This window comes from Taudactylus pleione, unplaced genomic scaffold (assembly GCF_031769625.1).
Source record: "Taudactylus pleione unplaced genomic scaffold, aTauple2 ptg000335l, whole genome shotgun sequence".
In the NCBI taxonomy this organism is placed as follows: Eukaryota; Metazoa; Chordata; class Amphibia; order Anura; family Myobatrachidae; genus Taudactylus; species Taudactylus pleione.
Genome location: NW_028284736.1, coordinates 1,319,117 through 1,346,345, shown reverse-complemented (window position 1 = coordinate 1,346,345; position 27,229 = coordinate 1,319,117). Strand labels below are relative to the sequence as shown.

The window sequence follows — 27,229 nt, the reverse complement described above, 5'->3', positions numbered from 1 at the left end:
GTGGAGATAACTCTGAAATACCGGGTGCTGATAACTGGCCAGGTCCGTGCACAGAGACCACCCCCTACCGCGCGTTTCGCCTGGTCTAGAGGCTTGTTCACGGACACTCATCAGTATTACAATTTTTTATTAACTGTAGAATGTTAAACTTTCATGTGATGTTTCAAGTTTTGCACACTGCATCAAATCACTTCATTTCCAAAAGGGAGACCAATTCAATGGTCCAAGCAAGCCTCTCCAATGCACCTTTACATTTCTAGTGGACAAGTCTCAATCGCCATAAGCTTCCCATGTTATAAAAATGGTGCCCAAAATAGCATCCAGGAGCAGAAGAAAGTTTGTTCAAGGCATCACGCAGGAAGTGCTAAACTGGCAGGTACGATGCATATACTGTAAGTGCCATTATCACCCAATATCAAAAACCAAATTGTTAAGGGTCAGGCAGAAAGCCCCTTTAAATAGCCCTCACGCTGCCATACATAGCTTTATGCCAGTGCTGTCAATGATTTCATTACAAGCGCTATATATACTAAAGATGGCCGGTTCGGTTTTATCCATTTATATTCGGATCTCAAAAACAGCATATTATTATTGGCTATCTTTCTCTCACGTTTTTTTGGATAGAGATGAGCGGTTCGGTCTCATTTGGTTATGTTCAGATCTCTAAAATGGCATCTTATTGGCTATCCGGCTCTCAAATGTTTGGTATAGCCAATAAGGTAAAGTCTATATACAAAGGGGATGAGGGTTAGGCTATGGAAGGTTAGGGTTAGGCTGCGGAAAGGGAGGGTTAGGTGCTACAGAGGAGAGATGGGGTTAGGCACCAGGGGGAGGGTTAGGGTTAGGCGCTAGGAGGAGGATTAGGGTTAAAAAAAAAAAAAAATTTTACCTTTTCGGAGTCAACTATTTACGGCAACCTTTTGACCATGTTTACCTTTTGACCCTGTCGACCTTAGGCCATGCCGACCTTTTAACTGTCAACCATTTGGCGCTGATTACATTCCGACCCTGTTGACCTATTGCCTGTCGACCATCTTGTGTCGATCTACCATATTGACTGTCTATTTATACACTGTCTATTTATACAAAGTCTAATTTGGAGAGAAGAACCGAGACTAAACGGAACCGCTCATCTCTAAAATATACTAAGATGTGACCTAGTGCACGATGCCATAACTGAGAACATGCTTCCATGGTGTCACTAGTTTCTGCCGAATAGTTAGGCTGAGTATTAAGGGCAATATGAGTAATATGTCCCAGCAAAGAACTGCTGCCTGTTTACATAAATAAACTTAAATTTTTGAAGGAGAATGAAAGGAGAAGAGTGGGGCTATACTTTAAAGGTATAACAATATGGTTATATAGTCTAAATAGCTTAATTTACTAAGGAATCTAACTCCCACTATCTTGCACCCACTTTTCAGCACATCAATTACTTGTTTGACATATTGAATGCATCATGAAAAACTGCTAGCTTTAACGTATCTTGGTCGCCATATCAGCAGGCAACTGGACACCGGGAAATCAATTACATGTAAACAAACCGCCTTAACTGAATCAGTGTTCCATTCATCAGCTGGGGGACAGAACACATTGTCTGAGCCATCTAGAATCTCTTTTAAACTGCTTGAAAGCTGCAGACTCCGCTATAAGAAATGTCATAAAAGACAAATACGCAGTTTTAGGTGATCTGCAATTATATTTAGCAGCTGCTGCCATGTCGGGAAGCTGGAAATCAATCTCTGTACAAAATAAAAAGCTCTTTTCACAGGCTACCCGAACAACTTCTGATCCATGCTTAACAACCTGAATAATGGGTGTACTGAAATCTTAGCATGGCGTTGTTACATTCTGCCAGTCACTGAATGCATTACTAACAGATGGAGTATTCAACTTTAAGTTTATGTGTAACTGATCATTCAAAATAATCTGCAGCATGATTCACAATATTTTCATTAAAATTGCAAAACCGTATAGACACAGGATCGCCAGGTCAAATCAGGCAAAGAAATAGATATCTAAAAAAAACGTGGACAAGTGTAGCAGAGGACAAGCTAATGTATGTATAATATATATTATCCTGTCTTTAAAATTAAGGGCCGTATTCAATTGCCGGCGAAAAGCCGTTTTCGACAAAAAGTTTCCGCTGATGACGTCATTTCGCCAGGCGGAAACTTATCCCCGTATTCAATTTCAAAGACTTTTCACCGGTGCGAAAAGTCTGCGCCTTTTAACCAGCGGAAAAGATTCGCCTCTGAATGGAGGCGGAAAAAAGTGCAGGTTTGGGGTGCAAAGTTGCGGGAACACACCAGCAGCCATGGGATAGTCCACCAAACGTAAACTGCGTCAAAAAAAGTAAAAAAAAAAAAAAAAAACTTTAGATCACCCCAAAAAAGTACTTTCGTTTTGAGGGCTGAAAAAAAAACAAAGTTGGGGGACAAACTTAAAAACTAGCGAAATAGACTCCAGGGGGTCCCCCAAGTACGCCCCAGGTGTTTTTTGTTTGCAGAAGGTGCGTTTTTTTAAAACATCACTTTACAGATTTTTAACCATGCTAGCACCCATTTTCATGTACCCCAAATTTGCTGGGACTACTTATTTTAGCCAAAAAACACTGCTAAATGCTATTCTTCACCACTTATTATTATTATTATTATTACCAGTTATTTATATAGCGCACACATTTTCCGCAGCGCTTTACAGAGAATATTTGGCCATTCACATCAGTCCCTGCCCAGTGGAGCTTACACTCTATGTTCCCTATCACACACACACACACATACATACTACGGGTAATTTTGTTAGGAGCCAATTAACCTACTAGTATATTTTTGGAGTGTGGGAGGAAACCGGAGTACCCGGAGGAAACCCACGCAAGCACAGGGAGAATATACAAACTCCACACAGTTAGGGCCGTAGTGGGTATCGAACCAACGACCTCAGTACTGTGAGGCAGTAACGCTAAGCATTACACCGTCTGTGCTGCCCAACCACTTGTGCAAAGATGCTAATTAGCAGCAATAGAGAGCATTTCAGCACCAAAAATACCTTCAGCAAGGCTATTTGGGGGTATCCATAGTGATCCCCCATGTCAGTGCATCTATTGGGGTGTGTCAGGGTGATTTCCCCAAATCCGACAGCACTTTTCGCCCGTTTGCGCTTCACCGGGGTGCATTTTCGCGTCCTTTGCAATTGAATAGGGCGAAAAGCTGGGACAAGCGCAATACTTTTCCGGAGGCAAAACAAGTGATGACGGCGGAAAGTCTGGCAGGCGAAAAGTCCGGGACTTTTCGCCGGCAATTGAATACAGGCCTAAATGGTAAACAAATAAGTTTAAAAAATAAATAAGTAAATAAAGAGGGTACCTGCTAAAACGCACACGTGTGACTTCAACTTGAATGACTTAACTGGAACAGCTGCATCGTGTTGCTGATGGATAGCGCAGTAGCAGAGCCGCCCTAGGCTGGTAACCTCAGCGCTCGTGACATGATGAAAGTACATGGAAGCCCATTCACCGGAGCAGAAAGGATGGGTGCTGGGCACCCTCAGGACACGCCCTGCATCTTTATATGTAGCGAGCGCCTCTTCAGGAACTACTCATGCTTACAACGGGTGTGGTCGGGGCAGTGACCATTCAACCGCCTTGCCCTTGTGCTTTGGGTGGCGGCACCGTTCGCATACTCCTCGCTATGGCCCTGCTAGTCAAGGTATCTACTCCCCCATTCATCACGGAGAGCTGACTATCATATCAGCTGCATAAGAACACGGGAGGCAGCCTGCGGGTGAAAGATGTTATTATATGACCAGGTAGTATATTGGCAGTAATGCTGCCCCAGCGGAGGTCACCACTCCTAAAAAATGACTTTGGAATGTGGCACTCGGAGAGCTCATCCTCCTCCGTAGCAAGTGGCATACGTGTTATTGAACTCAGAACTATGGACTGATTAAGAAAGAAACACTGTGATAAAAACATTTTAGGTTTTAGTCAGGACCCTGAAATCTGTTAACTTAAGTCTGGACTGTATAATAATTCACCAGTCAGATCTCTGGTTTCACAGTGACAGAGGCTGCTGAATATATATCACAATCTGAGCTTCTCTCTCGCCAGTATGAGCTTCCAGAGTAATGTTTAGAAGCTTTGTGCGGTATGTTCTGTTGATGACACTGATGCTTTTGCAGAGAAACTCTATTTTAATATTTAAAATACTAAACCATTTTACAAGCTGCAGAGACTTTGCAGGTTATTATCTTTAAATTGATTACAAGTTTTCTCACATAAACCAGCATAGCAAGGCTCTGATCCCTGTCAGGCAAAGCTGCTACTACATTGTGTGTATATTGTATATATACTGCATACATAGGCCCTCATTCAGAGCCGTACGCTCTGAGCAGAGCGCACGCTCTGAATGAGGGCCGGCCTCCATGAAAATGGAGCGTCCTTCTGGACGCTCGTATAGCTGTGGGTCACCACCCACAGGCTATACGAGCGTGCATTTTGATGTCCGCGATGGTCGAGACCATCGCGATCATCGAAATTGCGAGCCGGAGCCTGCGGTTGAGGTTTTCAACCGCAAGCTCTGGAGTGATTTTGGCTCTATCAGAGCCAAAATCACTCCCACTGACATCACTAGTGATGTCAGTGGGCCGGCTTCTGACGGGAGGCGTTCCCTTGGGAACGCCCCCGGCAGGGAGGCACGCCCCCGGCATGCCTACCAAAGGGGGCGTGCTGTCAATCAACATTGACAGCACGCCCCCTTTGATCGGACACAACGAGCGAAGGACTTTCCTTCGCTCGTCGCGTCTGGCGCATGCGCACGACGGAGCTCCCTCCGTCGTGCGCATGCTCAGTCCAGAACATCGACCCACTTGCGAGCGGACAGCCGCTCGTGAGTGGGTCTGAATCAGGCCCATAGTGCCTATATGAACGTGTTCTCCAAATGTGTCCTTTTATCCCCATTTTATTTTTTTTGATCATAATAAAAGATTTATCCTGGAATTATCATCAATGATCAACATAAATTGCTCTTGATCGTCAAATACAAGAAAATCTGTTTCTTAATATAACAAATAAAAAAACTAATTGCTAATGTATAATGCTGAAATACACTTAAGCTGGATATACACTATACAATGTATCATACGATATATCGTCAGGATGCGGTTCTGACCGATAGATCGCACACATCGCATAGTGTGCATGCCCGATACGTAATTCCCGGCCACCATTCATCGCATCGTGCCAACTTCTGTGCTGCAGATGGACAATGCAATGTATGACACAGCGAAGTTACATATTGCACGTAACGATAAATCGTACGGCGTATCGTGCAGTGCGTACAATGTATCGTTAGATCGTTTGCAGCATCGCTGGGTCGCACTTACATTTTGGAGCATGACTTATTTTCAGAGGTCGTTAGTGACTGGATGCCACCTCTGTACAATTAAAGTGTTTCAATTCATTTAATAATCAATGCATGGGTCTAGATATTCTCAGGAAACATTTCGGAGACCTACGCATTACGTTGAGGAACAGTATATGGATCAATTGATGGACGACCAAGATTAAACAAGATTAGATTTAGAGGCTGTATAAACAGAAGGGCACATTGGGTAATCAGCGTTCAGCTCTCCCTGATTAGTCCACCACTAGATGTCAGTTACACTGGGTGCCCAGGTGAGGTAAGGCTTTAGTAAGTTGCATATAATAAACAGACCTGCTTTATACGCACAAAACTATATGACCCCGAGTACAACCAATTAACTCAGCATTTTAAATTTTTTTTAAAAAGGGAAACAAGCTAAGTGACCATGCAGTACAGCCGCCGTACAGAAAGGAGATATTAGAAGACAGGCCGACATGTTAAACTTTTTCAATCAGTGTCTTTTATAAATCTATGCTGGAATCCACATAAACTAATAGGATAAAGAGCAGGGTCACCTGTCTCCACTTTATATTACTGCAAAACTACAGATAGTCCAAGGAGCTCAGATAGATGTAGAATGAAAGAAGAAAAAAAATGGTAGTTGTGAAACAGAGGCTCTGCCACTAGCTGTACAGAGCTCATAGCAGAGCGTCCAACAAACAGCTGGCACTACTGAGACACCCCTCCCAAACCTGAAAGCCCACAGTAGAGACCCGATACCTGGTAAAGCCAGACCAGGACATATTAAAAAAAAAAAAAAAAAAAAGAAAGGCAAAGGATTTTGCACAACTGTAACACGCATACTGTACAGACAGCATTAGTGACCGCCATATACTACAGACAGCATTAGTGACAGCCATATACTACAGACAGCAATAGTGACCGCCATATACTACAGACAGCATAAGTGACCGCCATATACTACAGACAGCATAAGTGACCGCCATATACTACAGACAGCATAAGTGACCGCCATATACTACAGACAGCATTAGTGACAGCCATATACTACAGACAGCATTAGTGACAGACATATACTACAGACAGCATTAGTGACCCTATGTACTACAGACAGCATTAGTGACCCTATGTACAACAGACAGCATTAGTGACTCTATGTACTACAGACAGCATCAGTGACCCCCCATGTACTAGAGTCTGCATTAGTGCAGCCATATACTACAGACAGCACTAGTTTAGCAATATACTACAGACAGCTTTAGTGACCGCCATGTACTACAGACAGCATTACCAACCGCCATGTACTACAGACAGTATTACCAACCGCCATGTACTACAGACAGCACTAGTGACCGCCATATACTACAGACAGCATTGGTGACTGCCATATACTGAACACGGCATTAGTGACCCCAAATACTACAGACAGCACTAGTGCAGCCATAAACTACAGACCGCATTAGCGACCGTCATGTACTACAGACAGCATTAGTGACCGGCATATACAACAGACTGCACTGGTGACTGCCATATACTACACACGGCATTAGTGACCCCCATATACTACAGACAGCATTAGTTAGAACAGCCATACACTACAGACCAGAGGCTGTTTAGATCCTGACAGTAGAAGCACGACAGGAGGAGAACCCGACGCCGGCTGGGTAAGTACCCTAACCCTCCCCTCCCCTAACCCTCCATTAGGGGTGCCTAACCCCGGGCTGGTGCCTAACCCCAAGTCCCCCCTGGTGGTGCCTAAACTTCCCTTCCCGCACCCCTGACCTAACCCTCCCGGGGGTGCCTAACCCTAACCTACCCCGGAAGGAATGCTAACCCTACCCCTCCCCCCCTAGGGATGTCTAACCCTAACCTCCCACCCAAAACCTAACCCTAACCCCACTACACTCCCTAAACATTACCCTTTCCCCCCCTCCCCCCGCTTGACTGCTTGGCAGTCAGAATCCTGACACCGGCATTCCGACAGGGTTAGGATACCTAACTCACCCCCCACAGCCTAACCTTAACCTCCCCCCTAGAGCCTAACCCTGACCCCTAACCCCACTACTTACCACCGGGATGCTGGTGCCAGGATTCTGCCGTCAGCATTCTGGGACAGGTTTTAACCTAGATCCCCTTTTCTCCGCTCAATTTACATTTGCACTTAAAAAACACAAGATACAAAATAAGCTGAACTAAGCATTTGGATTGTATTGTTTTAGGAACTAAAGGGACATTAGTGAAATGCTTCAGTAAATAGGTGAGTCTGTTTTTTAAGGATTCTAGAGTGGAGGCCTCTTGAACTGTGCGGGGAAGCGAGTTCCATAGAGTTAGAGCCACAAAGTTAAAACAATGACCCCCAAATGAATTCAGGGTGATTCTAGGTACTCTTAATAGTCCTTCATCTACAGATCGCAGTAGGTGAGCGGGGCAGTAAGGAATCAAAAGCTGATTCAAGTACCTTGGGCCCTGGTTATGTAAAGCTTTGAAAGTAAGATAGTCTTGAAATAGATTTACTATCTTACAGGTAGCTAGTTAAGGGAATAGAAAATGGGTGTTATGAGGCTGGAAGGGGGCTGGTTAGTTAAGCTGCATTTTGTACCAGCTGCAAGCAGTGCAATTATTATGATGGGAGACCCAGGTAAAGAGCATTGCAGTAGTCTAGATGTGATGGCATAAATGCATGCATGACTTTAGGCAGATGTTTTGAGTAAAGTTCTTGATTCTGACTTTATTCCTCAGGTGAAAGAATGAGGATTTGATTGTGGCTGATACTGTACCTGATGTTTATGTGTCAAGCCACTATCCAGGACACCAAGATCTGCGTTTAGTGTTTTGTAATTCTGAACCCCCAAGCGTATGCCCAGTTGGTTGGCTAAGCTATATTCTTGTCCTTTGATGGTGAGCTCCAATCATCAGGACCTCTGTTTTATAAGGATTCATTCACAGCCAATTGGCACTCATCTACTCCTGAGCTCAGCTAGACAGCCATTTAGGTATAGTATTGGGTTCTTAGGGCCTGATTCAGACCCGCTCGCAAGCAATGGCCAGGCAGTGCGAGCCCCGGAGCGAGCGAGCGAGCAAGAAATCACTCGCTCCGGGGCTCGCAACAAAATGGGTCAGCTGTCGATGTTCCCAAAGGAACGCCTGCCGTTTGGGGGCTGCCCTACTGACACCATTCGTGATGTCAGTAGTAAGCTTCCTGCTCTGTTAAGAGCAGGAAGCTCACTGGGGCTTGCGGGAACGAGACCCTACCACAAGGGTCTCGTCGCAAGCCCGATGGTCGCGACCATCACCTGGCCGCTCGCAAAAGCTATGGGTGGTCACCCACAGCTTAATAAGCGGCCAGGAGGCCGTTTAAAAAAAAAAAAAGCATCCACCCTGATTCAGAGCGACTCTGAATCAGGCCCTTAGTTCCTAGAGCAAAGGACAGTTACCGTTGTGTATGAATTGCATAGTAGTGGTAGACCAGGCCATGATATCAGATTTCACTCAGTGGTATCATGTATACTACAAAAGTATGGGATACAGTATAGAACCTTGGGGAACTCCAATTGTCAGTGGCACAGGTGATGATGAGTTTACTCCTGAAGAAACTTCCTGTGACCTTCCGGTGAGAAATTATTTGAACCAGCTAAGGACTGTGCCATACAGTGCAGAGACATTTTTTAGGCGGTCAATCCTAATTTATTTGCAGACTCCTTTAATCATGCACACGTGAGTTCATCTAGTTTGCTGGGTCAGTAATTATCCCACCTGCTTCCACAGACGGAAAACCTCAAACATGACCTGTTGGGAAAATTTGAGGCTTGAGGTTGAGAACCACTACACTATATAATTCTTGGTCTGTGGCTTCCTGCTGCCTCCATTCCTTTCCTCACATCATGTCACATTAGCTCTGCACCAGATTAATGCAATCATCTCCTGCAATACTATGTTAGTCCACAAATTATTTTATCCTCATAGACTTCAAAATGGAGAACAATCGGTAGAAAAAATGACTTTGACAGTCAAATGCACCTTAAAAGCCCTTAATGCTTATTTTAATATGCTGCACATGCAATCATGCGTGTATATGTACTTTATACAGCATACTCCTAACATCATAAAGCAGGGAGCTATAATTTCATTAAAATTACACAAAAATTAAAAAGAACAAAACAGGACTTACAGATACTGATCTAGAACAGCCAGGGAGTAATGAGAATAACTAGCATTTATCTATAATGAGTTTTGGGATAAACAAAAGCAGTAATAGGGTGTGCTGCATATCGGAAGGTTTAAGCACATATTTATTTATTTTACATAATACTGTAATTATAATACAAGATGCAATTTCATTAAAAAAAATTAAACAAGGAAAGATACAAAAACAACACAAGTAGTACATTGTACTTTCATCTTAAAGTAGTGTCCACAAAAGATCCTTATCATGAAAAGAACAGCTAACACCCACTGCGAACAGTCCGTTTCATAGCCGAGCAGGATGTTCCGTACCGTTTCAGCAGTGCCCACTGATCTCCTAGCTGCAACAAAACTAATTATATAAGCACTATGATTTGTGGCATGTTATCTTCCGTGAATGGCATATTTACGTCCATTGTTAGATATAGCTCAGAAAGGATTACGAAACCTACTTTTTACATCTTTAGCAAATTATTTATATTAATGCATTCATTTCTCTGACAGCAAATGCACAGTTAGGGACTCCTAAGAGCCATTACTGAGAGGAGCAGAAAAGAGTGACATATGACAATTTGTAGATGGATGGAATAATTAACATAGAAGTGCTGGACTGGGCCCCATTAGCTCAGCATCCCGCACTGACATGTAAGCATGGCCTGAGGCAGGTGGTGAGATCAGCACGAGTATAAAGGAAAAATAAAACAATTCTGATATATGTGTCCTCGTACGCCTATACCTTTTGCGTCATATGGCGTGAGGCAGGTGGTGAGATCAGCACGGGTATAAAGGAAAAATAAAACAATTCTGATATATGTGTCCTCGTACGCCTATACCTTTTGCGTCATATGGCGTGAGAGAGACGCCTGGCGCAATATCCAAATCTTTGTCCCACACCTGAAATCTTTTTGCTACTTTTTCCTTCATACTGCTACTTTAGCCCCAATTTTACATCTTAGGGCCTAAGTTAGACATGTACTTAAATTTAATACTAAAGGCACATATCCACTTAAAGACGTGAAAACGATTGCACGATTCCGACATTGTAATCGTGCAGTCGTTTGTCAGTCTGCGATGGGCCTACACTGAACAACATGCTGAACCTGAAGTTATCATCAGCTTGTACAACATATTTGTCCGATGATAGATGTCTAAACGACCAGCGGGAGCGCGCATCGCTGGTCGTTTTAGATATTTTTTAAAACAATGTGCAAACGATTTTCCTACGATGATTGAACGATAACCATATCTTTATCGTTCAATTTAATAGTCTAGTTGATGTGTGCCATTAGGGGTATATTTACTAAAATGAGAGGTTTTAGAAGTGGAGATGTTGCCCATAGCAATCAGATTCTACTTAACATTTAATTAGCACTTTCTAGATGTCGCTAGCAGTGACCCAAAAGCCGTAGCATGATCAACATGTAGCTGGCGCCGACGGGCAACATTCCTGAAAACGTGGGGTCGGCCCCGTTTCTTGGGCGCGTTGAAGCCAGTAACAGCATCATTGGACGCGTCTTCACTGGCCCCGGCAGCGTGATTTCACCGGACATCCTGAGTAATCTGAGGGTTACTTAGTTGTCATCCAATGATGTGTCTTTGGACGCAGCAGCGGGCATCTATATTTTTACTAAAGACTCCTCCTGCAGCATTTGCAAATTTTATCACAGCCGTTGCGCTAATCTAAAGCGTCCATCTTTGAATCAGGCCCATAGTTCGCATTTAGTGTCTTAGGCATTTAAGATTCATTTGTCTTAAAAGAAATGGTATAAAGTCACAGATTAAACATAAGGATGCATTGCGCAGATCACTCATATAGGGCCTGGCTTTTGCCCGTATAACCTGGATTATGTACTTTTACCTCAACTTTATTACTTTTTTCCTAAATTTTGTGTCTAAATTCGCTTCTAGAGGCATATGTATCAAAGCATGATGCGAGATAAAATTGTGAGATATATATCACCAACCAATCAGCTTCTAACTTACATGTTGCAGGCTGTGTTTCAGAAATGATAGTTTGGAGCTAACTGGTTGGTGACATATATTTCACAATTTTATCTCAAATCAAGCTTTGATACATATGCCCCATAGTGTACTATGTATTTAGGATTAGTTCGCTGGCGCAGCTCAGTAGCAAAGTCTGTGGCTCGATAATCAGGGCTATTTGCCGAGATTGGGGATAAGTATATGTGAGCACATGTGAAGAAATCAGTGCAATGAAGTTATACATATAAATTGGAATAATTAATTTGCAGACAAGCAGTACCTCTCACTACTAAACAACCAAACACTGGGGAAGATTGGTCACCCCACATTCCAAAGGCAATATTTTGTGAGGACACCTCTCCAAATTATTAAACCTTACTCTTTAAGACCCCGAAAAGCAGGACTGCCCCAAGACAACTGAGGCTCCTCGGAGTCATATACAATACATACTCTTTCTGAGGGTAGGGGAGGGGGGGGGGGGGGGGGGAATAATTAAACATTTTTATTAGAAATTAAATGACATACAGGAGTACTTCTAAGGAATAATAGTATAATATGGAAGCTAATTTGCTTATTATTATTTGTATTGCAGCAAACAGGTGAAGGTTCTTCAGAATAAAAGAGCCGCCAAACGTAAAATTCAAGTTGCTCTAAAATAAAAAGGCTTCTAGAAACATCTGTAAATGTCTATGTCTCCATACAATAACAGAACATGACAAACATGTTTAAAACTGCTATGCAATGAAGTATGTGCTATTGTTCTCTGGTATCATCCATTTCAGACTTAGAAAGGCAGCCTGAGGTGTTGAAATGTTGGACAGGAAGCCTGCTGTGCCCACACAGTCGCCTGTAAATTACTCTTTACCTAAAGCTCCAGGTTTGTGAATCTTTTGAGAAAACATATTTAATAGCTTTAGCATTAAAACTGTAAACTCAGGAATTTCAGGGAGGGGACTTGATAACGCGTTTTGCAGTAAATTGCACAATCATCACCGCAGCATCCCAGCTCCATATTCCCTCCATTGAAAGCATCTCATCTAGACTACGCTACATTCAAAGGGCTTCAAACAGTGGCACAAACCTCCCAAAAAACAAACTCCTGATAGTCAGGAAGGCAAGACAGTCCCCACAAATCAAATTGGGACAGTGGCTATATATAATTTTGGGCAGCACTGTTGACGCAGTGGTTAGTATTACGGAGATTGATTTTCAGTGGTGTACCTCGGAGATAATGGGGGTGGCTAGCTGGATACAGACGTGTCGCTCACAGCAATTGGTTCTAAAAGACGCAGTAGCGCCGACACGGGATGTCATGTTCAGATGACGAAATTAACGCATTTTGCAGTAAATTGCATAATTATGGCTGTGATCTGCGATATTATAGGAATCTCAATAATGCGATCCTCAGCGCCATGACCCTGCACCTCTCACCCGGACCACTGAAAGTAGGAGAGTGTGAAATTCTGAAGTGCTGTACACCCATAAAGCTTTATTTGGGCACAACAGTCCCATCTAATTTAAATCAGAAGCCAATGGACTTCCTGTTTCATCCCACAATGCAAGAACAAATTGAAAGGGAGACTAGGCAAACACATAAACAACGTGATACTTTGGCCAAATAACATCCTGGTCACCACTGAACTGAAGACCCCAGCGCTGTGTGGTAATGCCATGTTAGCTAACTGTGAGCATTACATCTACTGCCCTGTAAGCTCAGGCATCTATCTGCTCCAGCTACCAATACCAAACTGCACTCAGGTGCCAGTCATCCAAAAATATCTCTTCCTGTGGCACCAGGATGTTAAGTCAGTTGAGAACTAGAAAATGGTGCAGAAAATGGGGAGGAGATTACTACAACCCTCCCAACTATAAATTACTTTTCCTTAATAGATGACAGATGTCCATGTTCATTTTCCATTCCTTTGAAGTGTGAATCCTGCCTCTTACCAGTCGTTGCTTGGGGCTCCTCATGATCACATTTTTCATGCCATTCAATTGTACGAAAGTAGCTAAGCATAACTTCCCAGAGGGCCTTGCAGAGGTCTGTTAAGCATGGGATGTAGCTGTCCGATGTTATATGCTGCAAAGGAACAAAATTATGTCATTATTATTATTATTATTGACGTAGATGTGTCGGACAGTGGGGAAAATAGGGCAAAGTAAATAACGGACATACGAGGTAGACAAAATAAACAAAGATGTGAATTTCGGCTCGTGAGAAAGCTCACAATCTAATGGAATGATATAAAGCCTGTTTAGCGGCAGCTACATAGTTTCTCATACTCCATAAGAGACTCTAACCTTGGCATGTTCAACAGAGAAGTAATGAACCGCAACAGGCGCTAAACGTAACTGCTGAATCATAAGACCTTGAAGTATCTAACCAACACCATGCTTGAGACAAACAAAACCTTTTGTATTGCATTTTGTTAATTCTGGTATGAACGTGGGACTACACAGACAATACTATGACAAATCTAATGTATCATAACTACATGGATGTTATATAAAGTAAATACAACTGTCAGGGCAGATGTAAAATGGTTCACTTGGGAGTACACGTGAGTTACCCAATGAGTGCAGGGAACGTCGCGTCACAGGGCAACAGGTTATACTGTGTAGGGAAAATTTAAACAGTTTTTAAGTTTGTTACACTAGGGTGTTGGTGTCCAGTTTTCTTTCAGGTCAATAGACTCCTTTGTGTCTCCATCTTATACCTACATAGACGCAGGGATCTGCGTTTTTCATTTCTAGAGCTGGAATCCAGTCCCTTCAATCGATGGAGTTCGGCAGATGTCATTGTACTGTAGCTCGGAGCTTCCATAATCTAATTGCATATAAAACACGGCACCCATGTACAGATGTGCCCACATTCGTCTATCCTCTGTGCGCTACAAGTCTTGTTACACAAAACGCATGAGCGCTGTGTGACTGTAGCACTGAACGCAAATAGGACGCATAAGCAGATTCTGCTGATTGAAATGATATGCAGCATGCCTATGCTCTGTGTGCGGCTGCATCTGCATGCGAAACGCTACGTCACAGTGTCACTGCCGTGGACACTAACGTAGCATTTCACATGCAGATACACCCGCAGTAGCTCACAGAATATAGACATGCTGCATATCATTTTAATCAGCAGAAGCTGCTTGTGCTGTGCGAATAAGACACATTTGAAGGTAAAAAGTTGCATGGCGCTACTAGAAGGGCTGTTTAATGTGCAAGGAGGCTAGATGTATGAGGACACATCTGTATATCATGTTAAACATTTTTTGCTTTTTTTTTTTTTTTTTTTTTTAATTATGTTGCGAGACAATTAATTCTATAAGTCCCCAGAATGCTGACCAAGTGCTGCGTCTTATGCTAAAAATATCGTAAATCAAATCAAAATAATAAAAATTCTTAATAAGTACAAACCCGAGGACTTTTCTATTCTAAATAAATAAATTAAAAAAAGAATAATAATAAATAACAGCTGGTTGCAATAGCTATGCTTACACAATTCTTATATTTTATTTATGTACCGTCTGCTTGTGCAAGACAGTCAAAATTGGTGGACTCGATACTCCTCGAAAGGGGATGTAGTCAGGAAGCAGATGGTCGAAATGCCTAGCATGGGACTAAAGGTAAGTGCCTAAGTACAGGTAGGTGCCTAAGGGGGGGGGTTAGGTTTAGGGACACCTGTGGGGAGTTAGGGTAAGGCACCCCCTCGGGTGGGTTAGGCTAGGGGAAGGGGGGGTTAGGGTTAGGCACCCCTGGGGGGAGATTAGGGTTAGGCACCGCTAAGGGAGGGTTAGGGGGGAGGAGAGGGGTAGGGATAGCCTACTTACCTCCCCTGTTGGGATCCTCATCTGCTGGCCTTCTGCCGTCGGGATTTCAACCACCGGGTTTCCGTCCGGCGGTATTACATACTCAACCCCCCCGAAAGATGTACTGTGCAAACCCTCTCCCCCTCCTTTCATTAAGAAGGAACTGCTGATCCAAAGGGGCTATTAGTTTTACAGTGGGACTGATCTATGTTATGCTACTCCTTAGTGGCAGGAATACACTGTAATGTCTGATTCTCAAAATCTGTTCACAGCCACCCGAGGCATACCTTACACCTAGCCTTCACCTTCAGATGCCCACTCTAGGACCTTTGATAGATGACCACAAGTATTCACTAATAGGAACACTGTAATAGCGTGCTCAGGCTTTTAAAGATGGCAATGCCTCAGTCAATCAAGAGAATAGACCACAGGTTCTCAAAGTCGGTCCTCAGGATCCCAACCAGTGCATGTTTTCCGGGGCTCCTCACAGAATCACAAGTGAGATATTAGCTCCATCTGTGGATCTTTTAAAATGTGTCCGTGAGTAATGAATACACCTGTGCATCAGCTAGGTGACCTGCAAAACGTGAACTGTGTGGGTTCCTGAGAACCAAGCTTGAGAACCACTGGAATAGACAGTCGCAGTCAGGGCAGAGAAAAAGATCAGCGCAAAGATTAAAAAATGCACTTCAAGGAAAAAAAATGTAATTGTGCTGTAGTTAGTATTGCAGTCAGTCATTTCTTTTTATATATATGTAATTTGCTGCTAAGAATAGTTAAGAAGAGCTGCTGCCTGGGCAATTACAATATGCAGGCGTAGCATATGCTGGAGACCATGAAAGACAGGTGGGATCCTGGCGTACATAATACATAGGGAAGGAGAGCAGATCAGGGTAACAGCAACCAAAGTTGTAACTCTTGAATTTTTACTAGAGAGTCTAATAGGAAATGCGGCCTGTTGTTAGTCTCCTGTATTATAACCAGCGTGCCCAAAAAATATTGCAAGTACCGTATATACTCGAGTATAAGTCGACCCGAATATAAGCCGAGGTACCTAATTTTACCACGAAAAAATGGGAAAACTTATTGACTCGAGTATAAGCCTAGGGTGGGAAATGCAGCAGCTACTGGTAGTAATCCCTCCCCTGGTACTGTCCCCAGTAGTAATCCCCCCCTGGTAGTGCCCCCAGTAGTAATCCCCCCCTGGTAGTGCCCCCAGTAGTAATATCCCCCCCTGGTAGTGTCCCCAGTAGTAATACCCCGCCTGGTAGTGCCCCAGTAGCAATATCCCCCCCTGGTAGTGCCCCCGGTATTAATCCCCCCCCTGGTAGTGCCCCCAGTAGCAATATCCCCCCCTGGTAGTGCCCCCAGTATTAACCCCCCCTGGTAGTGCCCCCAGTAGCAACATCCCCCCCTGGTAGTGCTCCCAGTATTAATCCCCCCCCCTGGTAGTGCCCCCAGTATCAATATCCCCCCCTGGTAGTGCCCCCAGTATTAACCCTCCCTGGTAGTGCCCCCAGTAGCAACATCCCCCCTGGTAGTGCCCCCAGTATTCCCCCCCTCCCTGGTAGTGCCCCCAGTAGCAACATCCCCCCCCTGGTAGTTCCCCCATTATTAATCCCCCCCCTCTGGTAGTGCCCCCAGTAGCGATATCCCCCCCCTGGTAGTACCCCCCGGTAGTAGCCCCCCCAGTAGAAAGAAATGTAAAAAAAAAAAAAAAACTTACCTGTAACCCCGCTCCTGGTCCCGACGCTGCTACAGGCTCCTCCGCCGCTTTGCATAATGAGAGAGTCGTCGTCATGACGACGTCTCTCCCATTACCCACTGCGGGAGCCGGAAGATGGCTCCCGCAGTGGGAGCAGCAGTAGCCGCTGCTGCTGATTATACCAAACACATAGCTGCCGGCTCCGGCGGCTGTGTGTTTGGCAGTGTGTAGTGCTGACCGAACTCCGTCCGGTCAGCGCTACACACGCGGTGCAGGCTGTGTCACAGTGACACAGTCTGCACCGCGGCCCGCATGGTACGCTACTCAGCAGCGTACCATGCGGGCATGACTCGAGTATAAGCCGAGGGGGTGCTTTTTCAGCACAAAAAATGTGCTGAAAAACTCGGCTTATACTCGAGTATATACAGTAATATGGTATTATCAAGATAAATAAAACAGTCACCGAGGCTACGATTTAAAGATATTTAAATTCACTTACATTTATTCAGTGCATTTAGAAGAAATTATTAAATATTAATTTGTAGCTTGTGGGCAATTTCACAAAAGATGATAAAAACCCACACAATCACGTCACACCAATAAAAGGACTCTACAGAAGGGTTCCGCAAACGTTTTTACTTTATTATTAACAGTCATTTATATAGCGCACACCTATTGCGAGGCGCCTTAGAGGGATTTTATTTTAGTCATTCACATCAGTACCTGCCCCAGTAGATTTTATAATCTATATTTCCTTATAACACACAAACATACACACTAGGGTTACTTTTTTGACGGAAGCCGAATAACCCGCTAGTATGTTATTGGAGCATGGGAGGAAATCCGGAGCACCCGGAGGAAATTCACACAAACAAGGAGAGAACATACTCACTCCACGCAGATCAAAAGAGAACAAGAATTGAACTTAGGACCTTAATGCTATGGATCAGCAATGCTAATCACTACGTCAACCATGCTATTCAGATTTCTGCAAATATCCTAAATAAGAGTCTGACAAAGGGCCTGATTCAGAGCGGACGCAATTAGCGCTCGCTCGTCCAGAAAATAGGGGTGGCTATTCAAATGAACCGTTCGCTGTTTGCGGTCTGTTCACGCCTCTAGGTCTGAACGAGCGAACAAAACTTGCCGTAGTTTTTTGGAAAAATACGCCCCCTGGCCGCTCGCATCCTACGTCATGTCCGCTATTTATTAGATTAATCGAGTACATCGACCAGGGTATGAGCTGCTCGCTATTCTTGGGGTTGGTTTTTCCTACCACAATCTTGCGAGCAGTTCTGGCTATAAAATAACCCAGTGACGTGGTCAATGACGCTGCTGTTTTAATTATGCACACCCATAAAACGCCCGTTTTGACCTTTAAGCACGCCTGCGTTCGGATCTCCACTCCCCGTTTTAAAGCACCTTCCCCTGTTACCACCCACATACGCCTCTTTCTGTCACTCAAATTTTCAGGCATTTGCTATTTTGCGAGCACATGAATTTCGACCGCACTGACTGGTTCGCGCATGCGTATTACGATCCGTACGCATGCGCAGTTGGGCAAACATCGCTCCGAGCGAACGAGCGGCCGCTTACAAGCGGATCTGAATCAGGCCCTAAGAACTTATTGGGCCCTAGGTCACGTGCTGGTTTGGTGCTACGTAGACACATAAGGAAAAAAAAGAGTAATTCGAACCTCCCAGTGCCTATTGTGAGCTACGCAAGAGCCTATGTCATTTAATGGCTGATCCGGCTCTACCTTACTAAGTATACAGTTCCCCATAATGTACGTAGAGGTATTAAATGTAGACCTCTATCTCAGTAAATGTATACTCACACATTTAAAAGATTCAAAAAGAACTCTCATTAGTTCTGAATGTTCTATGCTTTAGTCAAAAATTTTTATTTTGAGTCATTTTAATAGACTGAAGCACCCCTTGAAAGTGAGGGAAGCCCCCATGGGGTACATGAGCACAGGATGAGTAATTTAGCAGTTGTGTGACGATTAGCACAATTTAATGAATTCATCAAGGTGCCCGAGGTCTCGCCAGTGAACAGACCTTGATTTCAAAAAGACAAATGACTCAAATTTAAATTTAGTGAAGATAATGCGGCATCATTCATCCCAAAACACAAAGTGTTTCCTCTGAAGTGCCGTGCTGAGGAGGTCTGCAGAATAATGAAGAGGCAAAGTCGTTTCTGTAAGAAGGATGTGCCCGGCTTATTTACCCATTTCAGAAAGCAATAAGGCAAAGTGAAAGGCTCAACTCCCACCCGCTTCCAACACGTGGGTGGGAGAGAGAAGAGGAGGCACAGAAACTAATGCAGGGTCTCAGGCTTCTCAGCAGCATAGAATGAATTGTTCAGAGTCACTGGTGCTAATGTACCAACATTTCTAAGATGTCCTGTTCCAGATCTAAAGGGGTTACTTATTTTAGCTCTTTAGGGATTTTATTTTTAATCATAAAGATCATCCACATAAAGCAATCATAATACATTTGGTAAAATTGCTTATTACTGAACATCACAATACATTCCGATAGTTGTATGTACAAACTTTACTTCAAGTAAAGGTGCACTTGGCATCACATCAGTGCAACAATAGTCTCACATTACTACTATGTGCTTCTTGGGGACCCTGCTCCTTCTACCAGGGCAGTTTAAGATAGGAGGGGGCCGTGCGCAGCCCCCCTCCTTTGCCAGCGCAGTTCTTCTGAAACATGGTGTCAGAGCCATGGTGATCTCTCTACTCTGTATGCGCAAATCTTCAGGAAAATGTCCAGTTAATTTCTGCAGTGCCGACACCATACTCCGGAAAGGTAAGTATAATGTTTGAGTGGAGGGTGTGGGCCCTGCACTTATTATAGATTCGCCCATGCCTTTCACTACATTACTCTCAGTCTGCAGCTTCCTGCTGCCTCAATTCCTCACCTCACACTGGGCCTGATTCAGAGCCGGACGCTATTTGCGCTCGCTCGTCAGAAAATAGGGGTGGCTATTCAAATGAACCGTTCGGTCTTTGCGGTCTGTTCACGCCTCTATGTCTGAATGAGCGAACAAAACTTGCCGTCGTTTTTTGGAAAACGCTCCCTGGCCGCTCGCATCCTACGTCATGTCCGCTATTTATTAGATTAATCGAGTACATCGACCAGGGTATGAACTGCTCGCTATTCTTGTGGTTGGTTTTTGCTACCACAATTTTGCGAGCAGTTCTGGCTATAAAATAACCCAGTGACGTGGTCAATGACGCTGCTGTTTTAATTATGCACACCCATAAAACGCCCGTTTTGACCTTTAAGCACGCCTGCGTTCGGATCTCCACTCCCCGTTTTCAAGCACCTTCCCCTGTTACCACCCACATACGCCTCTTTCTGTCACTCAAATTTTCAGGCATTCGCTATTTTGCGAGCACATGATTTTCGACCACACTGACTGGTTCGCGCATGCGTATTACGATCCGTACGCATGCGCAGTTGGGCAAACATCGCTCGGAGCGAACGAGCGGCTCTGAATCAGGCCCACTGTCCCTGTCATATGCAGTCCTGTCCCCACTAACACATCAATCATCTCCTGATATACTCTGTGCTGCTGGGTGACCGTGCTCCATCCGCTATATACTGTACCTCTCAGTCAGTGCCTAGTTTCTTTTCCTCACATCACTGCCTTTGTTACAAGCTGCCCGCTCCGCACTAGCACATCACTCATAGGTAGGTGTTTGGTGTGTGAGAGTTTGTAGGTTAAAGTCCCTTTTATAAGCTGGTCAGCCAAACTGGAGTAAACGCATGAATCCACCCCCCACAACTACTTTTCTGTCAACTGTGCTGGTCGTATCATTATCTATGTTGTGAGCATCTCTATCTTCTTATATTGGCACCTTCCTGGAGCTTCTATGATACTCTCTAGATGACATCTCATCATTGGTGACCTCACCTGTCACATCTATCCTGGCTAACCTTGCTTTACCATGGAATTATAATTCAAGCTCATTTATTTTTTCACCCAGGTTCGGAGGTATGTTTCCTCCCATAATAGAGTAAATTTATTAACATTTCATACATCTGATCGAACTTCTCTAGAAACCTTAAAATGAATTCAAGCATAATATACAGTGATGCTAATTATATCCATTGATGCATCTAAGTCACAACATCCATGAGCTAGTTGATACCTTTCAATTCATGTTTTAACGGTTTAGCTCCCGGCAGCCTATTTTGATCATAATTGTTTTTTAATTTCTTTCCTTTATTGTTATTTTATAACCTAGTCATTTATCATTATTACATTTCCTATAGATAGTATCGAGTGCTCCATTTCAGTTTCCTTTCCTCCTAGTTTCCAAGGGCTTTGCAGTTTCAGATGTGGACGCTATTTTGATGTTCACGTAGTTGAATGATTATTGGTGAAATGTGCAAATGTCTTTACTGCAATGTGCCCGTGCAGCGATTCAATTGCGATCAAAAGCGACTACGGTTGTAGTGAGGTTTTAATCGCAAGTTATTGACAGACAGAGGACATTTGTGGGCGGTAACAGGGAGTGGCGGCATTAAAACGTGGATGTGTCGTGACTGTTTTCGGGCTTACGTCTGCGATCCCATAAGCAGAAAATATGGCGCCAGCCTCTCAGTTTCCACAGCCAAAGGGTTAAGGTGGCCATACACGGCACGATATACGTGCCGATCCGACGGATCGGCACAATATAGGTGCTATATCGTGCCGTGTATGAGCACGATATCGTACCTGATATCGTGCTGCGCGCTCCAGAGGGTTCATACATCGCATCCCCAGGTCTTCCTGCAAAACCATCTGACCTGGGATGCGATGTACGATCCCATTCAAATGGTGGAGGGGAGAGCCGGCTGACGGATCGGCAGTCGCACTACACGGTGTATCGCAACGTGTATGGCCAGTGTTACTCAGATGGTCGAAAATCGCAGGTGCTAATGCATTAGAGTGCACATCCAAATCAGTCCCTACACAGGTGAGCTGCTAATATTCTTTGCGGAAGCGAATTAGACCTATCTTTCACTAGCACCTAATAATCATCTTTTTCATCCAAATATATGATAATCTTTATTATTATTATAATTTATTTATATGGCATCACAAGTGTTCCGCAGCGCCTTACACAGTACATAAGCAAATCAGTGACCAGTGACTTACAGTACAATGCAAGACAAGTACATGGATAATATACATTGGCACTTTGGCGACCCACTTGTCTTATTTAGTTATCAAGTCCTGATTTATCATATGACAACGCGTTTCACCATTTAACTTTCTTTTTGAAAAGTTTTTCGTTTCTGAAGAACTTTTATTCAGTCACTAAATATCATCATTATTACGCTCATTATTACCATTTATTTGTAAAGCATCATAGCCCTCTGCAGCATTAGACTGTACGGACAAAGTAGACAAAATAAGTACAGGGATGGAATAAGTTTGGGAGGGCCCTACCCGCGAGATAGCAGTTTCCTTTTCCCACTATATTGTAAGCTAAGACAAGACAAATGAAGTGTGAACCGTTCTGAGGGTGCATTAGTGTGGAAGTAGGGTGAGCGCTAATGAAGACATGAATTTTTAGGAAGCATTTAAAGTTTTGAGGGTAGTGGCAGTCTCTGATCGGGCATGGTAGGGAATTCCATTAATGGGTAGGGGCTTAGGAAAAGACTTGAAGTGGTTGCCAGAGATGGGGCACAGATCTAAGAGTGTAAGCTATTGTATTTTGAGAGGTGTGAAGGGGTGGTAATTGTTGATGGGCATAGTAACAATTGCTTAAGCAGGCTGCAAATATATCTAAGCAATATAATAAAAAGTAATGTTACAACAAAAATTGCGTATACTACAGTAAAAGTGTAATATTTTTAATGTCTAATACATTGCAAAGGTTCAAAATGTACAGTATGTTAAGGTAAATAGGTATTCACAAAGGCGTGGACAACAGATGGTGAGTGCTTGCCAATAGACTGCAGCCAGAGCATGGACTGGTTTGGATAGTAGCCGGAGTGTGGACATGGATGGAGAATAGCTGGAGCGTGCCCTGTATTGGACAACCAGCAGAGTGTGGGCTGGATTGGACAGTAGCTGGAGTGTGGGCGCTAGATTGGACAGTATCCTGGAGCATGGGCCGGATTGGACAGTATCCTGGAGCGTGGGCTGGATTGGACAGTAACCAAAGCGTGGGCTGGATTGGACAGTAGCCAAAGCGTGGGCTGGATTGGACAGTAGCCAAAGCGTGGGCTGGATTGGACAGTAGCCAGAGCGTGGGCTGGATTGGACAGTAGCCAGAGCGTGGGCTGGATTGGACAGTAGCCAGAGAGTGGGCTGCATTGGACAGTAGCCAGAGAATGGGCTGCATTGGACAGTATCCTGGAGCGTGGGCTGGATTGGACAGTAGCCAGAGAATGGGTTGGATTGGACAGTAGCCAGAGCGCGGGCTAGATTGGACTGTAGCCAGAGCAGGAGCTAGATTGGACAGTAACCAGAGCGTGGGCTGGATTGGACAGTAACCAAAGCGTGGGCTGGATTGGACAGTAGCCAAAGCGTGGGCTGGATTGGACAGTAGCCAAAGCGTGGGCTGGATTGGACAGTAGCCAGAGCGTGGGCTGGATTGGACAGTAGCCAGAGCGTGGGCTGGATTGGACAGTAGCCAGAGAATGGGCTGCATTGGACAGTAGCCAGAGAATGGGCTGCATTGGACAGTAGCCAGAGAATGGGCTGCATTGGACAGTAGCCAGAGTGCGGGCTGGATTGGACAGTAGCCAGAGAATGGGCTGGATTGGACAGTAGCCAGAGCGCGGGCTGGATTGGACAGTAGCCAGACCACGGGCTGGATTGGACAGTAGCCAGAGCACGAGCGGGATTGGACAGTAGCCAGAGCACGGACGGAATTGGACAGTAGCCAGAGATTGTGCTGGGTTGAGCAGTAGCCGAAGCATGGGCTGGATTGGAGAGCAGCTGGATTGCATGTAAAATAAATTGATCTGTAATTGTGTATTTTACATAGTATGCCTCCTGGACAGTACGGTCTCTCTGTACCTCTGGCATTCATCAAGCAATTTGCATATTTGTCATACACCATATGATATATAGAAGAAAAGGGGTGAATGGCAGCTGGTACCAATATTAAGTGACTTACCATGCAGAGGTCCTTGTAAGGCAATTTCTGAAATTTTGTATCTGTGTTTCCAGCGCACAGCTCCACGTATCCCAGGACTACCTGAAAGACGGTGTTGTGGATGGCCTGAGTGAAGTGCATATGCAACTGGTCCATTGCAGTCTGAAATGGAAAAAAGCAAAACTATATTTACTTTGGTAATTTCTTTACATGTGTCAACCATCCTAAGGGTTTCTACAGCACAGGAGACACAGAATAATCCATCAAACTCCACCACAACCACTTCAGATTCCATACTACAATGTGTAATTATATGTGATGTAAACGTAAAACCAACGGTAGACTTACAGGCTCAGTTCACGAGGTCTTAGCAGAATCGTTATTATTCAAAACACAACAAAGAAACTCAGCAAGTAATTATAACCACTAAAATAATGTGTATAGGAAAAACATACTCTCAGATCAGTGCTCACCATTTGGGCGCTGGCATACCCCCAAAAAGTATATATTAATTAAAGCAAGAAATTAAACTAAAAAATATATATATTCCCAGAAAAGTTGTAAAGTTCAATTAACTTAATTTATTATACATACTGGGGGCAAATTTAATTGTTGTTTGGGTGCCTGACGGAGCTATTTAATGGTTTCTTGGATCGGGCTCCCAGATTTCTGCTAGCACCCTCCTGAGATGGCGAGCATCTGTGCGAAAAGTCACCCGATTTGGTGCTCTAACCAGTGAAGTGTCTAAACCCGGCGCATTTAGGCGCGACAAATGTGATAACTGCAGCATTCACGTTTGAACGGAGCAACAATAGCTCCGTTGGGCGCCCAAATAAAAACACTGAATTCTCCACATTAAGATGGCTTATTTGTATTTTGGATATCCTTTGTGTTTTTGCAATATGCTGTTGTAATAATAATAAAAAATAAATTAAATGTGTTATTTACTTTGACTTATTAACAAAATTGCATTTAACAACTGGTCTGTGAATATTTATATTATATTTTTTTTATTACCTTTTTGAGTTTATTACAATATTTGTACCTGCCATAGTGCTGCGCCCATTATTATAATTACCCTGCCGCTATATACAATAGGGAACTTGGTCCAGATATATCAGTCTTTTAGATATTTGTTGCTGTGTACTAATTTGCTACATAGATTACCACCACAATACGTCTATTGAATATCCGAGTGTCAGGCTCCGTATTTTCTCTGCAGGATTGTATGTGTGTTTCAGTTACAATTATACGAGTCTCTGCCAGTCTCCATACAACTGCTGCAGTGCACAATGGTATCACTAATCTCAGGGACATGTTCAGCCAGTTGGGATCAAAGCGCGATTCCCAAGTGTGGAAGCTATTTTAATTTGAATGAATCACACAGGCAAAAGGTAATTGATCAGTGGATGCCATTTATCTCCCAATTCAGATGTTCTTATCTCTTTAGGCAGGCTTGCATTCCTTGGTACTTGCAAGCATTGCAAAACAGCAGACTGGTGTTTTTAGGCCGTGAATACCAGGACAGCGGACTTCCCTTGTTACGTCCAGGTTGCCCTAGTGTGTCTTCTGAATGAAGCAGGTATTCTGTGTGCTGAACCAAAATTCAGTAGAAAGCAGCCAATCAATTCACTAGGAACTAATTACATAGAGCGTATTTAATTTGAGCCGAGCCGTGATACTTTTTCACGTCCCGGACTTTTCGCCTACTTCGCCTGTTTTGGTGGCGGAAAATTATCGCGCGCGTGCCCGCTTTACCCCATATTCAATTTGAAAGTACGCGAAAACGGGACCCGGTGAAACTTGAATAGGCGGAAAGTGCTGTCAGATTTGGGGAAATCAGCCTGACACCCCCCAAAAGATGCTCTGACATGGGGGTTAGCTATGGTTACCCCCGATTTGGCTTGCTGAAGGTATTTGGTGTTTTTTTTAACGGGCTCAATAGCTGCTAAATAGCGTTTTTCTATATGTGGTGCAGAATAGTATTTAGGAGTGTTTTTCCAGAAAATAACTTATCCCAGCAAATTTGGGGTACTTGACAATGGGGTTCAGCATATTTAAAAGCTGCTAAAGTGAAGTTGAAAAAATCATGAAAAATCCACCTGCCGCAAGCACCTGCAATTAAAAAAAACACTTGCCGCCCCCCCCCCCCGAGGCAAGTTCGCTAGTTTTTAACTTTGTATCCCAACTTTTTTTTTTTCGCCCCCTTTTTCAAAGTTATTTTTTGGGGTGTCCTTAAATGTTTTATTACATTTTTTTGACACAGTTTACCTTTGGGGGACTGTCTGAGGGCTGCAGGGGGGTTACCGCAACGTTGCACCCAAAAACCCCAATTCTGCTCTTTTTTCCGCCTGCTATTCATAAGCGAATCTTTTTCACCAGGTACATTGCATTGACTTTCCCCCTAGGCGGAAAGTCTTTCAAATTGAATACGGAGTAAAGTCAAAACAGGCGAAACTGACGTCATCAGCGAAAAAGTATCGCGGATCCGGACTTTTCGCCTCAAACTGAATACGGGCCATAGTGAAAGAAAGGCATTGCACTATGATCACTATACAACCCCACATAAAGCCATTTGACGGAGTAAAGACAATGATTTGAACAATTGGGAAACTCCAATGCTGTAAGTATAAAATACCATGAAATATCAAACTTTACTTTAAAGTTTTTATTTAATTAAGAGCTCATCAGGGCAAGTCATGGATTAATGGATTCCTCATTGTAGGTCTGAGAGACTATTAAGTAATGGACCTAATTGTGGGTGGATTTGGAGCATAAGAAGAATACTCTGCAGCTGGTTCCGAGGTGCACGCTGCTGCGTCCACTTATGAGTCTGTTGCCGGAGTCGTGGCTGCGATAATATGGAAATGCTAGCATCAGCTTTCCCCTGGTGTAGTAGCCTGCGTCTGATTGAGCAAGCACTGAAACGCGTCTCTGCACACCAACACCGCCAGTGATTCTCCTCACGCCACCATCAACACTTGTACCTGTATGGCTGGTGCAGTGTCTCCGCCTGAACATGGTCTCTGTGGCTGCGTGTCTGCGTCTGTGA

At 43.9% G+C, this 27,229-nt stretch overlaps 1 protein-coding gene across 2 annotated transcripts in view; it reads right to left on the bottom strand.

Annotated features, from left to right (window-relative positions):
- VPS50 (VPS50 subunit of EARP/GARPII complex) overlaps positions 1-27,229 on the bottom strand; it is a 259,035-nt gene that overhangs the window by 25,096 nt on the left and 206,710 nt on the right. For both annotated transcript variants that reach the window (XM_088443849.1, XM_088443850.1), the window contains 2 exons: positions 24,199-24,339; positions 13,497-13,629 (listed from right to left, as the gene is read on the bottom strand). In XM_088443849.1, coding sequence (XP_088299975.1) covers positions 13,497-13,629; positions 24,199-24,339 — 274 coding nt within the window. The remainder of the gene's footprint in view (positions 1-13,496; positions 13,630-24,198; positions 24,340-27,229) is intronic.